The sequence below is a fragment of the Zootermopsis nevadensis genome, unplaced genomic scaffold (genome assembly GCF_977971745.1).
Source record: "Zootermopsis nevadensis isolate Lab colony 2312 unplaced genomic scaffold, Znev_1.0 Znev_ptg000004l, whole genome shotgun sequence".
In the NCBI taxonomy this organism is placed as follows: domain Eukaryota; kingdom Metazoa; phylum Arthropoda; class Insecta; order Blattodea; family Termopsidae; genus Zootermopsis; species Zootermopsis nevadensis.
In genome coordinates this window covers 7127943-7142093 of record NW_028259136.1, presented here as the reverse complement: position 1 = coordinate 7142093, position 14151 = coordinate 7127943, and the positions used below count along the sequence as shown (strand labels likewise).

General features: G+C 38.0%; 3 protein-coding genes across 4 annotated transcripts in view; 2 read left to right on the top strand and 1 right to left on the bottom strand.

Annotated features, from left to right (window-relative positions):
- The first annotated feature begins 160 nt into the window (after positions 1-160).
- On the top strand, positions 161-11143 carry Dbp73D (putative ATP-dependent RNA helicase Dbp73D). 2 transcript variants are annotated; one of them, XM_087343014.1, is made up of 12 exons: positions 161-308; positions 416-860; positions 2013-2163; positions 2457-2587; positions 3097-3274; positions 3562-3753; positions 3881-4069; positions 4876-5176; positions 6192-6357; positions 6802-6936; positions 7838-7958; positions 11005-11143. In XM_087343014.1, exons 1-12 carry the CDS (start codon positions 286-288, stop codon positions 11058-11060), a joined length of 2088 nt encoding a protein of 695 aa, XP_087199140.1. In that variant the 5' UTR covers positions 161-285; the 3' UTR covers positions 11061-11143. The 2 variants fall into 2 exon arrangements, with proteins under 2 accessions (XP_087199140.1, XP_021941329.2); XM_022085637.2 differs by lacking the exon at positions 11005-11143 and having other exon boundaries at positions 7838-10484.
- LOC110840542 (protein rolling stone) lies at positions 7710-11036 on the bottom strand. Its single transcript, XM_022085639.2, has 3 exons — positions 10774-11036; positions 10492-10614; positions 7710-9490 (listed from the first exon to the last, which is right to left on the bottom strand). The coding sequence occupies exons 1-3, from the start codon at positions 10997-10999 to the stop codon at positions 9081-9083; spliced, it is 759 nt and encodes a 252-aa protein (XP_021941331.2). The 5' UTR covers positions 11000-11036; the 3' UTR covers positions 7710-9080.
- LOC110841315 (voltage-dependent calcium channel subunit alpha-2/delta-3) overlaps positions 11120-14151 on the top strand; it is a gene marked incomplete at its 5' end in the record, with an annotated part of 43136 nt that continues 40104 nt past the window's right edge. Inside the window, one exon of the mRNA XM_087342775.1 lies at positions 11120-11250. Coding sequence (XP_087198901.1) covers positions 11120-11250 — 131 coding nt within the window. The remainder of the gene's footprint in view (positions 11251-14151) is intronic.

Below are 14151 nucleotides of genomic sequence, written 5' to 3'. Positions count from 1 at the left end.
AATGTATTTCCCTCTATTATTATGCCAGATATCACTGAATCCTGAAATTCAATGAATGAGTAAAAGCTGTAAACGAGGCCTTGAGTGCAGATATTTGATGTTAAGAACCACAGATGAGGGGATTACAGACTTCTGTGTTTTCTGCTTTTGTGAAAGCAGCCAGATTTGTAGAAGTAACCGTGAATGGTGTGGTGTTGTTATATGTGGGAGTGATTTTTTTTTAATTTGCGTGTTTCAAAGGTTGTGTTTATCTCATTAACAGGAATTAATTCAAACACATAAATTATGGATCTTTTCGTCGTTAACAGGTAAGGTATGTTGTAATGCTGATAACGGTGTTTGTGATTTATATTCACGTGGTTGTCAGTGGGTTATAGGTTATGTGTAGATTTCCCTAAACTCGTTTTGTTTTCAGATATTTTGGAGATGATGCTGAAGAAAATAAAGATTTAGATGAACAGGCAAAACTTGCAGTACTTCTTTCAAAGATCGAGGAAAGAAAAAAGCAGAGGGAGGCAGTTCAGAAGTCTAAAGTTAATTCTGAATCATTTGATACAAATTTTCATGTTGGTAATGATACTGTACCATCAGTAAATTCGCATGAAAGCGAACAAAATGAAATCAAGACGAAGCACAAACACATATATTCTCCACATGGTAAAACAACTGGTGACAATGATGCCGTAGTTGTATCACAGAAGGAAGGTACTACACAAAGGAAGAACAAGAGGAAACGGAAGGAAATACATGATTCTGAAGAGGGTGAAGACAATGTGGGAGGAAATGTAGAAGCAAAGACTGTCAAGAAAATAGAGGGATTTACAGTTATTGGGACTGATAAGTTCAAAAAGAGACAAAAGGTATGTTATGTTAGACAAACTGTGTAAGAACCACAATAATAAATCATATTTTCCACATCAGGCTGATTACCTATAGTTGCCAAGTAACTTTTTTAATGTTAGTGAATAAAAATGTGTTAATTGATTGTACATTGTTATTCATTTCACTAGTGGTATTCTGAATTGCGATGCCATGAAGTCTTATAGATGGTTTGGAACATTTCATAGTATCTACCCCAAACAAGGGGTGATAAATTCTTCTGAAACATTATTTACCACCTACAAAACTGCATGGCATCATAGCCCAGCAGATTATGATACACAATTTCACCAATGTGAAAAAATAAAGTCTCGTATCATTATTCTTTGTTATAATAATTCAGTCATATGAACAAGGTTTCTGTCTGTATCTATAATTATATTTCTTCTTTTCATCTCAATTTTAATTTAGGACATTAATTAATTGCTTGAGGTTCTCAAAATAAATAGATCATATTCCTGTCTGTTACATTTGGAAAAATACTTTTGTTTATGATGTACATCATGCATTTCTGTGTGTCATAACTTCGATCTATGCAGTGGAAGGGTTATGATTGTACCTGTGATAATGTCACACTTTCCTCCCCTGGGTTATGTTGGTACTCTTGTGGCACTTATTTCCTAGTCTTTCAGAGCAACCTTTTTTTCTGGTCTTGCATTAAATGTATTTAGAGTATTCTGGTATCCATGATGTGAAGTTCAAATTTGTGAACTGTACTTAATTGAATATTTTTGTGAAATGAGTAATTCTGTTTTTTTAAACAAAGTCCATTTTTAAATTTATCTTATGACACATCAATAGTATTAAAGTTTAAATGCGTCATGTTTGTGTTTTATAATTAAAATATATAATATAATTAAGGTAATGTAGTAAATGAAGGCGCAGTATTGTAACATCGTAGTAACGATGAATAGCGCAAATTTTAAATTTTAACATCTGTAAATAAAGTTTGTGTATTGACCTGAATTATATTATATATTTTAACATCAATAGTAGTTCACATTCCTGCAATATATTTATCTCAGGCTCAGTTTAATGTCACATTCTTGTTTCCTTCTCAATTTTCCAGTCAACCTTGTAGTGTAAATGTACTGTGGTACTTTTCTGTGTATTCACTTCTGTGTGTTTGACAGGTGAAGCGAGTATTGCCTCACTGGCTGGCCAACCCATCAGTAGTATCAGTGAACCTCCAGCAGTTGACTACAACTGTTAAAGACATTCCAGGTCTTGACAGGGACATTGTGAGTGCACTGAAACGCAACAAGATCACCCACTTCTTTCCAGGTAATTTTTTGACAGTACATTAATACAAGCAATAAAATGTATTCATTCAAAGTATTCATATGATGGTTTGACATTAGTGTAAGTATTATTGGACTATGCTTGCTCTTGTATGAAAATTATTAACCTTTTTCAGTCAGAAAGTTATATCTGTGGTGAGATAAATATTGCCCCGTTTGGAATTTTAAGTTAAGGTAGTGGTCTAAGAAATGATGAATAAACGTCCTTTTTTCAAAGAAAGCCAAACTGTTGTCACAAATATATGTCTGGTTGGAACAAGGTATTTTGTTGTTCAGTGCAGGCCCAGGTGATCCCTTGGCTTCTAGCAGCCCACAGCACACAGACTCAGTACTGGCCGCACGACGTGTGTGTGTCTGCACCTACTGGCAGTGGCAAGACCCTCACTTTTGTCATCCCCATTGTACAGGTAATAGCTGTAGGCAATGATGTCAAAGAGTTTCATTGCTTTGTGCAACGTTTAACCAGTTAAATTTACTTTACTTCTGAGCAAGTGTATTTGGAAATTAAGTTGTATTTTGCAGAAAGCATTTGATGGGAACTATTTTGTGGAATAATTATGTTAAAATGTATGCATTTTAGTGTAGATTCTAACTTATCTCCTCTGCCAGATGGGAACAGAATCCATATAACAAGAGATTGTTTCTCCTTACCTGCTTCAGTAATCATAATTTATTTTGTATTTTTGGATTTCACATGAGTCTCAACATAAACGCAAATTATTTCTTTAAACAGCGTTAAGAAAGTGGTGAAGAGTTGTGTTTTCTTTGCAGTACAGAACGAATTATTAAATATTATTTTGATGAGCTTCAGCTTCAAAGGGTCAAGTTAATGTTTTTAGTTTTATAAATATAACAGGAATCTGTTTCTGTCCTTTTAGTTTCGATCTAATGGATATTTACAATGATGTGTTACCAGGCACTGCGTCATCGTGTGGTGCTACAAGTGCGGGCACTGGTGGTTCTTCCAGTGCAGGACCTCGCTGTGCAAGTTTATCATGTGTTCCTCACATACACGCAGCATACAGACCTGAAGGTGGCACTTATCACTGGCCAGACCTCCTTCTGCAAGGAACAGCAGCAGCTTGTTGCCTCAAGTCAGTTGTGGTAATTTACATTAAATAAAGCTGTGTCGAGTAAATTATATCAAGTAAAAGAAGTCCTCACATCCTCCTTTTCTGTTATTGTCTCTTTCCTCTTCATAAGAAATGTCACAGTTGAATGATTACTTTCCTGCTGTATGTTCTGAAGGTTATGAGTTCAAGTCTCAGCTTTGAGACTTGTTGTCTTGAAAGAAAATACATAAGACAGTTTCAAGAAACAAATGTTGTTTTGGCTATGGAGTGGCTGGAATTTTATAATAATAAAATATGTATGTGTACAGGTGCTGTGAGCGGATACCGAAGTTTGGTTGATATAGTAGTGACAACCCCAGGTCGACTGGTTGATCACCTGCAGTCCACTCCAGGCTTCGTACTGAAACATTTGCGTTTCCTGGTGATTGACGAAGCTGATCGCGTTATAGAAAATGTCCAGAATGACTGGCTGTACCATTTGTACTCTCACATCAATGTCGGTAAGTTCCATAATTGGACATTCTTTTGGAGGCTGGGATGCATATGTTAAGAAATTTTTGTTTACTTCTGTTCTTTGTTTTGTGAAACAAATGCACATATGTTTCACTGATGCATGCTTTGTTTCAGGTAATTCATCCAGTTGTCACCCTCCTGCCCTCACAGTAGCGACATTAGAATCAACCTCCTGTCCACCTCCTCAGAAGCTCCTGTTCTCTGCGACACTCACACAGGATCCTGAGAAACTGCAGCAACTTGGGCTTTTCCAGCCCAGACTGTTCACCTCAGTTGTTGGCAATGACCAATTGGAAGATAGAGGTTGGTTAATAATGTACTGATATGTCACACACCACGTGTATCATGGCCTGCAAAATGTAGTAGGAAATTATAAAATGGACCAAAATATTTTGGGTGAACTAAAGACTGAATCAGAATTAGCCAAATTTTTTAACAGTAGTAATTATTTTGATGTGTTGACCAAAAACTGTCTTACCAAGGTAATACTGAAATAAAATACAAATCATTAGGATTAAGAAGTCTAGAACAATGGCTGAAAAGACTGTCACACAACCGAGGATGGAGTAGGTCATTTAGCTTAGTGGTATTCAACCTTTTTTTGTTTGCGTACCACCAGATATAATTTCTCTTCAACTTTGTACCCCCAAAGTTGTTGGTGTATAATTCAAGTTATACATAGTATATAATCTACATCTAAAATAAATTAAATAAATTACGTTACTGATTGTTCAGTGTTTATCATAAAATAATATATATATATATATATATTTTTTTAAATTTCACGTACCCCAGGTTGAATACCACTGATTTAGCTAGATGATGCTGATGGCTATATCTTTGTATGATAAACTTTTTCAGATATTTAAGTTTGATTTGAATTCGTGTAAAGTATGAGTCATCATGAAGGAATATAGACAGAAGTGGAATTTGCTGGAACAATTTTAGAGTAATTTTCTCAATATCAGACTTGGGAAAAGAGACATAGATCTTACATCTACATTATGTATTCGTTTTATACACTTTATGCAAAGGATTTACAAGAACGATGTTCTGGTATATTAGTATTTGGAAACTTGTAAGAGCTGACAATATTTTGCCATGTGTAGGTAAAGGTGAGGCAGTGAGGGGAGACTTTGTTGGGAAGTTCACAACACCTGCGGAGCTGAGTGAATATATCTGTATTGTGACACCAGAGAGCAAGCCTCTGATCTTACACTACATCATCACATCCAACAGTTGGCAGCATGTACTGGTATTTGTCGGTTCACGAAAAGACGCCCATCGTTTATCATTGCTTCTGTCTCACCTTGGGCGGAATAGCTTTAAGGTTGCCGAGATCTCATCTAGCCTGTCACGTCCTGCTAGGGAGAAAGTCCTGGCGAAGTTTGCAGCCGGAGGAATTGACGTGTGAGTTCTTACAGCAGAATAGATGTGTTATTGTTACATATATAGAAGAAGGTTTTGAAGTGATGGTTTCATGTTAGTGTTGTTGTTTTCCCTTGAGTTGCGTAACATTTTCCATTGAAATTTAAATTTACTTCTTCCTGATGGTGTTATTCTAATTAATTTAAATGTTGAGTGGCACAGACAGAGTAATGGATTGTTATACATTGAATTGCTAAGAATAACTGAGCAGCCAAGTAATTCAAAGGTCTAGATCAATGGTCCCCAACCTTTTTGTGCCTACGGACACATTTGAGAGTTTATGAGATTGTGGCGGGCACCAACCAATTAACAAAGCCAAATTTTCTTTTCTCTGGACAAATAAGTATTGGACACCAAATAATACACAGAACAACACAACATTTAATGATACAAGAAACCACGCAATCAAAAATACGTAGTTTTATAAGTACAATTATTATTACTCAAGTGGGAAGTTAGTGTGATGTTTGGCGCTGCATTTCATCGGCCAGTTTTTCAAATTTGGGAGTGTAGGATATGTTGCTGCTTGCAAACAATCGTCAAGATGGGCATCAGTAAGTCGAGATCTGTGCTTTGTTTTTATAATGTTCGTGGTTGAACGGCCTTCATTATTCAGTATAACCTCTTTCCGTAACAACGCGGGCACCCAAAAATGGCCTTGGCACTTCCAAAGCCTTCCTCTAAGCATTTGTGGTATGTTTATAACTGTAAATTCACCATGAGAAATATGTTCCTAAATGTACACAGGAACATTTGAATTTCTCTGTATTTATTGCAGTTTCGACTGTTTAGTATTTCATTTAGATTTCTTTCCATGAAAAGTATGTTTCACTATCATTAAATTGAACACTACAGGTCTCTGCAGCGAAACTTGGCAAGTTGGTGGTGTCCTTGACGTGACAGTCTTTTGCGAAAAATAAGCACTTTGTTGCCGTGTAGTTTTTAATTAAGAAGAGTGACATTTTAGGTAATGCATATTACTGATACTTCGTTACAGGTTGATAAGTTCTGACGCATTGGCACGTGGTATGGATATTGAAGGAGTGGAATATGTTGTGCTGTACAGCGAACCAAAGTCGGTGAAGAACTACATCCATAGAGTGGGACGCACTGGGAGGGCAGGCAGAAGTGGTACTGCAGTTACATTTCTACTGGACAGTCAGGTGTGTACCCAGACGTTAAGTTTGGCTTGCTCACCTGTGCTTACAACTTTTAAGTTTTTATGAACTTATAGGGAAACTTGAGTGTGTGTAGTAATCCTTTAATTGGCACACAACAAACCTGGTAACCACGGTTTATGCGAGTGTGGAAACGATGACCGGTCATAGACCGTGTCAGCAGGTGGATGATAATTTAAACTCTCGTTTACATGAAACTCAGAGACAGACTTTTTAAAATTTCTCACAAATGGTTCATCATGCAAGAATATGACACATGGAAAACGATTTATATGTCATTAATATCTATAAGTTTTGTTTAAAACTTTTTCCAACACACTGTATTTCTGAAATAGAAATGTGGTATTTTCCCGTTTACTGGTTCCTTATCTGAACAAGAATTTCAAGCAATCGCAGATGCGTGAAGTAGGTCACTTATAATTGTTACAGGTGGCACAGTTTAATGAGATGCTGGGTGTAGCTGGAAAGGGCTCCTTACAGAAAATTGACGTACAAGAGTCACAGCTTGAGGAATTGGAAGACAAGTACAAGGCTGCACTGGAACAACTCAAAGAGAATCTTGAGGTAGGAATAATTCTTGGTATTATGGAGGTTCTTGGTCCAGAACTTTGCTGTCGTAAGGATTTTTTTTACTTGTTCCTTCCAGATATTCTGGAACGGAACCTTACAATGGGCCACACCCACTTACTTTCAGATAGCATATTAATAGAATCCTTTGGAACAGTTGGCGGTGGACATATGAAGCCCATATACTGTGGTCAGTGATCTGCTGTGCTCCCCCGTTTCGTTAATTCTTAAGTGATGTAGGTGCACTGATGGGAATACAACAATTGCTGCAATAGGAAATTGTTTAGAATTTGTAGGATTTGTGGTTCTCATGGCGGTGAACTTATATGAGGGCTGTGTATTTTGAATTTTCAAATTTTTTTGGCTTTATTACATTTTTAGCCAATTTTGGTAATTTGTATAATTTTTCAAAATTTTTGACCCAACCCAATCAAACAAGAATGGGTGCCTTCTAGGTTGTAGCGTCATACAATCTTGTAGATGTTCACTGATTTGGTAAACTCCTACCAGACCACATGGTGCTATAAATCAGAAGATTGCCGTCTTTGTCTTAATTTGCCAATCATTTCAGTAGTTGTAATTTTTAATGCTCCAACATTAGTTTTCTCTGTTGTTGCTCCGCTTGTCCTTCGCCTCACTCCCCGCTTCAAAAGGTAAGCATATACAAAAGGCACCACTGCTCCAGTGGGTGGTAAATAAGATCTTGGTTATGTAATATTTTCCCAGCATTTCCTTGGAGGAAGAAAATGAATAACCAATACTCAGGCCGGTTGTCTCGATATGAGAGTTCTTTAATTTCATCTGTGGCGTTTTGTTTCGTTACATGTAATTGTTGTAACAATGAATACTGTAGTAAGTACCGTGTTTAATTAAGTAAAATTACATATTACTTTAATAGAAAGAAGAGAAGCAGCGGCTGAAGGTAGAAAAACGAAGCAAGAAGCGGGATCCCTCGATACAGAAATGTCGTGACAGAAAGAGTCGCTTCAAAGTTAGGAAACAGAAGAAGGTGGATAAAGGTACGGCTGTTGGTACATGAGAGGTGTGTTGTTATGGTAATCCCTCCGTGAACTTTGCCTTGAAATCCGTTGTTTTTATATTGTTTCCTTAAAAGAATTGAAAATAATAGACAATTATGTATTACCTCATCTACCATTCTTATTCAATATGTCCCAAAATATAATTATACATATAACTGGTTATGAACCAGGCTACTCGAGTCAATAGATAGAGCAGTTTCTGGCAGGACAGCAAAGATTCGTGGCAGAGACAAGTTCTTTATATTGGCCATCCTGTCTATATCAGTTTAAGGGAACAACCAGCATCCTATCTCATATGCTCTGGGGACTGTACCCTGCAGGTTAAGTGGGTGGGGGCATGAAAGCAGCCACTAACCTCCATCTACTTTCGGACGGAACTTGAACACCATTTTAAACAACGAATGTACAACGAGAATTAACACAAATTTTGAAGTGTCTTTGTATTTTAAGTGCAATACCAGTTTTGATAGAAGCATGTGGTCAGTTTTCATTGGAGTCCTCCTACATTTGATTTCGTGAATTAAGTTTGGAAGAATTTTGTGTGTGTTTCCCTCTCCATGTTCTAGAGTCAGGCTTTAAGGTAGTCTAAATTGTACCTAATTAGGCAGACATGTTATAAACAGAGGTAGGTATTAGTGATATTTGCTAGCCTTATAAAATATTTATTCTTCTATAAAGCAAGTAGCACGCATGAACAAAAAGTGAATACTGTTTTTTAAAGGTTAAATTGAAGAAAAAATCATGTGTGTGTATGGTTTATAAAATTTAATCAGCGGTTTCTACTAACAGAAATAATCTACTGACTGCAATTTAATTGTATTAATTAGAAATATTTATGCAATACAGTTGCTGTATGTTATGTGGTATCTGCGTATTTATCCTTAACTATTTTTTATAGGTTTTCTTGTTCCTGTCATTAATTTTGCTCGCAAAATAATTTCCAGTGATCCACATCTTCAGCTGTTAGCGCATTTCTGAATGTTCAATGAACCTAGATTTTGGAGCACATTTCACCCAAACTGTGAAGTTGAGTTTTTTTAAATTTGTGTTACCATACAACATTCTTTATAAAGTAGTTTTATCACATAATTTCTGTTGCCGTCATGACATGACAACATCCATTGGTTGAACCTGATTGGATGACAGTTTAGAGATCTTCGGTTCTTCGGACTTATCATCCTTGGATCTGGCTATTCGATCGCGTGCAATTATGGCCAGCCACGTGCAGAAGTGGGCTAGAATGACGGCCAGCATGCCTAAAATTGCGATTGGCAGAGTACTTTCAACCTTACTCCAGTCCAGTGCAGGGTAAATGGAAGGAGCGTTGTTCTTGCCAGTGCCACCAGCAAGATGATATATCACCGAGAAGCAGAAGTAGACGAATATAAACAAGAGTGACCAGCAGAAGTGGATAAGTCTGAATGGGTGAGCCACCAGAATGATGTCGAGCACCATGAGAATGGAATTGAAGGCATGCATGAGGAGGTTCAGTGCAGTCAGGTTGTGGACAGCTAGAACAGAAATGTTTGTGTTACAGAACATACCAAGAGGCCATTTATTGCGTTCTTTACGCACTGCACCTTGGTAGCTTAAGTGCCATCACTAATTTTTATATGTAGTCTCCACATTTTAAGTTTGCTGTTTGTGCGCTGATCTACTTGACTTTGGTTTAACACTGGCAGGCAAAATACTGTCATTTAAGTGAGAAAGTAGGTTTGTATCAGCAATACAAGTATCTAAGTAGGATTTGTGTTTTTCATGGCAGTGAGTCAGAAGATGGCTGTCTTCTGGGTCGCGCTGCGAAGTCTGGTAGAAGTTTACCGACGTTTGAGAGGTCCTCATTGTCTCCATCATCAGGGAGGATGGAGGCAGCAAGGACCTCCGAAACGTCGGTGAACTTCTACCAGACTTCGCAGCGCAACGACCCAGAAGACAGACATCTTAATACTAGTATCAATGTTTATCATCTGGGTTGTTAAACCATGTGGTCTTACAGGAAGTTACCAATGTTTCTCCAAAATTTTGGTACCTACTTACAAGTCCACGTGAGATTACGGAACTCAGAAAACTGACATCGACTTCTTCACCACTGTGAGAACCTCAGATCTCAGCAGTACTAATATAGGAACATCAACAAAAATTAAAATAATCTTGTACTGTAAACAGTGGCAGGGTGTCATTTGATCATTCTGATGGTGTTAGTGTTTACAGAACACCTTTTTCTGTTAGTGTATTTGAATTTTTTCATAATTTAATAGAACCAAAAGTATTTAATTTAAATTAAAAACAATAACTTATTGTTTTGTAATTCCAAAAACACTTAATGAAACGCCATTAGATTAATCTCAAATTGTAACTAGGCAGTAGCACAGAAAATATTAAATGTCCTGAACTGTGCATGGAAAATTTCTGGCGTTTTCCTCTGACTTGTTTCGAAATATAAAAGATGCGAAGAGCGATAAATTAAATGAGTAGGAAATAAATAAATGGAATTGGTTTGTTTAATTCTTACCTGGGTCATAATCTATAACAAAGTAAGAGCCGGTGATACTAATTGCAGTAACCACAGCGAGTGTGTGCAGCAGCCAGTAAGCTTTGTATATTACGGGTGTCTGTGCGTGGTCTGTGGTAAAACCTGCAAGAGTTCAACACAGTTATCAGGACAGTAAGTCCACCAGGTAAGTCCAGCTCGGTACCAACATTTTGGAGGAATAGACTGCCTCCATCTTTGTGACCTTGAAGTTAGAGGCATATTTCATGTTCTCATAGCCCTGATGATTGAAGCAGCAAGTACCTCTGAAACAATCGTAAACGTCTACTAGACTACATGGTGTATGAACCCAGGATACTTCAGTCTTCATACTTGCCACTTTGAGAACCACAAATCTCTCTGACCCGGTACCCTTCAAATCATCTGCGTATTGCCAAACCTTGTTCGTGAGTGTAATATGACGTGGCTCTCTGTGAAGTAAAATGTTAAAAGTCTGAGATTTTGTTGGTGCTACTGAGTCGTCTCTCATTGCAGAAGCCCAGACCCGTCCCGACTGCTCCTGTTGTACGCACCAGTTTTCCTCTCCTTGACAAGCTGCTGGGTGACGAGGCCTGCGGCCAGTAGCGCTTGTGCGGTGCAGAGCGTGTAGCCCCAGTTCGTCAGATATATTGGCCACTTGCTCAGAAAGTTTTCTGTCGGCGTGTTCTGCTGCGCGGCAGAGAAAAATGACCATATCCACACGCTCAGGAAGAGAATTCCAAATATCCACCGGTACACAAGGTAAATTATGCTCACTCCATCATTCTTTTGCCACTGAATTGGGAAAGAAAATATACAGTATATAGTGCCCAGTGTTAGCACAAACACGATAATTCGGGGACGATCAATTATATCTGTAAATGGAGCCGTGGGCAATGAACATATCTGTACAGAATCTACTGAGATTGAGACATTTTTGGGTTTTCTGAGGTTTGTTTTGTGACTTTTTTGTACTTAAAGTTTCTTTCTTAAATGGACAGCGCTACGGTAAATGTTGCATTTGGCTGATTGAGGTGACTATAGACAGCTGTATTAGTCGTAACTGGTTTGCGCCTTCGCTGCTTTATTGACTGTCCTTCATTCTGTGGTTTTCCTTAATCTCTCGAGGCAATCGGCTGTTAACTTGAAATAGGCAATAACTTTCGTACCATATGCATGCAAACTGAACATTTTATTATGTCTTCTCAATGCTGTTTAACATTTGCTGTTGAAACAGCGTAATGAAATAACTTATGGAGTCGAAATCACAAGCCTTTGTTCTAACTTGCAAACCATGTACAGAATGGTCATCATAGTTACCGTTCTTATGCTGGTACAGATAAATTTATCAGATTTGTGTGAGGAAGCCCTCGTTTACTCGGTTGTCATAATTTGTACGTCAAACAAAATTTCATGATTGCATACATATGTATGTATCCTCTCAGACTCAATTTGCGTTTATTTTTTGCTGTAGAATTTCTCAAAATGAAAGTTTTGAAGTTCAAGCGTTCTGTACGTTTTGTGGAATAATAGTTTCTCCGTATGGAATAAAAGAGAACAAAGTTACCTGACATCGTACAAACTGCTCTGGTCTGTCGTGGCTGAAACCCAGGCATCTGATGTTAATTTCTTGTCTCAGTATAGTTTTCATTGTGGTTGCAAATGAATTCTTCAAAAGTGATTCACCAGATCTGCAACAAACAAACAAACAGCATAGCGTAAGGATTCGGATTTGGATTAATGTTGTAGGTGCAGGTCTGCACAGCGTAACGACGTAAAACGTCAACATTGGCGTTCTTTACAATTTTCGCGGGAGCGAAGGCGTGGTCTAATAAACTTCGATCCCAATTCTCCGTGAGTGGGACACAGCAGAACTTAAATGTTCTGCAATGTCGTTTCAGGTGACTGCTCTGAGAGAATCAGCTACCAAGTACACGGAAAAAAAGGTGCTTGAGAAGCTAGTAGTTCCTCAGCTATCCTGCATTTTATGGAATCTGAAGGTTCATTACCAATTTCCACAAGATTCTGCCACTGTCACATTCTAAGAACCAAATGGATTCATTCCACACAGTCCCATCATATAAGGTCAGTTTCAATATTATCCTTCCATCGATATCTAGACCTTCCAAGTGATTTCCTTCCTTCAGTAGAAGTATAGCCACTTTTCCGTTAGGGAAACAGCCTCTGGTGCCCACTGGATAGGAGGTCACGAAGGGGAAAAACCCCTGCTGATGCAGGGAATCGAACTCTGGTTATACAGCCCTCAGTCGCTTTACTGACTGAATTATCCTCATTCGTTTTTTCGTAACTGAAGTCATTTTGGCCTAAGTAACATATAGATCCAATCCCACACTTAATATGAAATAGAGCAGTTCGTTTCAGATGTGAAGGGAAAAACGAGAGAGATTATATTTTTGTCGTCGATAGCAGACGTAACGCTCCGAGACCAACATCTGAGTTGAAATGGAGAGGAATTATAGGTTGTAAAGATGTCAGATTAAATCTTTTAACATAGTAATAAATGACGGTAAAATGTTGGGGACATGGAAGAAAAAATATACCCCGAAAGGAATTTTAAATTAAAAATAAAAATTTAAATTTAAAACAATTTTATTCATTGACCAACGTAGGTTTCAATTGGGACGGGACAAGCCATTTGGGACTAATGCTTGAGGTTTGTGGTTATAAAATTTAATCAGGAAAGCAATTGTACCTCTACGTCTTAAAATATTAAATTATAAGCATGGAGTGTTACGTAAAACTACGTAAGATGTCGTGTAATAATTATAACAGATAGATTCTGTTTAAGTGAACAATTCGAGCACATTGCAAGGCACTATTTATAACTTCTTGATGACACAATTTTTATTTACATGAACGAACTTGACGTCTTACCTTCGTCCACATTCGAGGTTCCGGCAGCTTGCGAAGTACCGGGTCTACAATTTATGCGGTAACGGCCAAGCTTGCATTGCGTGCTCGGCCGAGTGCACTGTTGGTGTGGGATAGAGATAGCGTGTTATTCCCGTGAGTCACAGGCTAATCAGTTTCAGTGCCGCTAGTAACAGCGAACTACGAATATTTGTCGTCACTAATACATGTTATTACATTAGTTGTTTTTACCTTAAATCACAAAAAGATGTTCAAAGTGACTTCCTTGTGCTTGCAGGCAAGTTTCACATCTCGTTAACATGTTTCGAAATACTCTACGAAGCTCTTCTGGGGTAATTGCCGAAATCAGTTGTCGAATATTTTCTTTAAGTTCTCCAATTTCTCTTCCGTCAATACACTCCGTTTCCTGTTCTTCTTTTTATCCAAAACTGATCCCGTACTACGAAATTTTTTTTACTAATCTCTCTATCATGGGCCTGCTAGGAACACTTACACCGGGAAAATGTCTGCGATATTTACGGCGGCGTCTTCCGTATGATGAATATTTGGCATATTTTTCGACTAAGAACACACGTTGCTTAATACTATACACCATATTATCAACGTCAATCCGCGATGAGAGACGCAATGAAACTGATTCGCCTGTGACTCACGGGAAGAACGCGATATCTCTATCCCACTCCAACAGTGCACTCGGCCGAGCACGGAATGCAAGCAAGGCCGTTACTGCATAAATTGAAGACCCGATACCTTTGACGTTATCAGGCTATG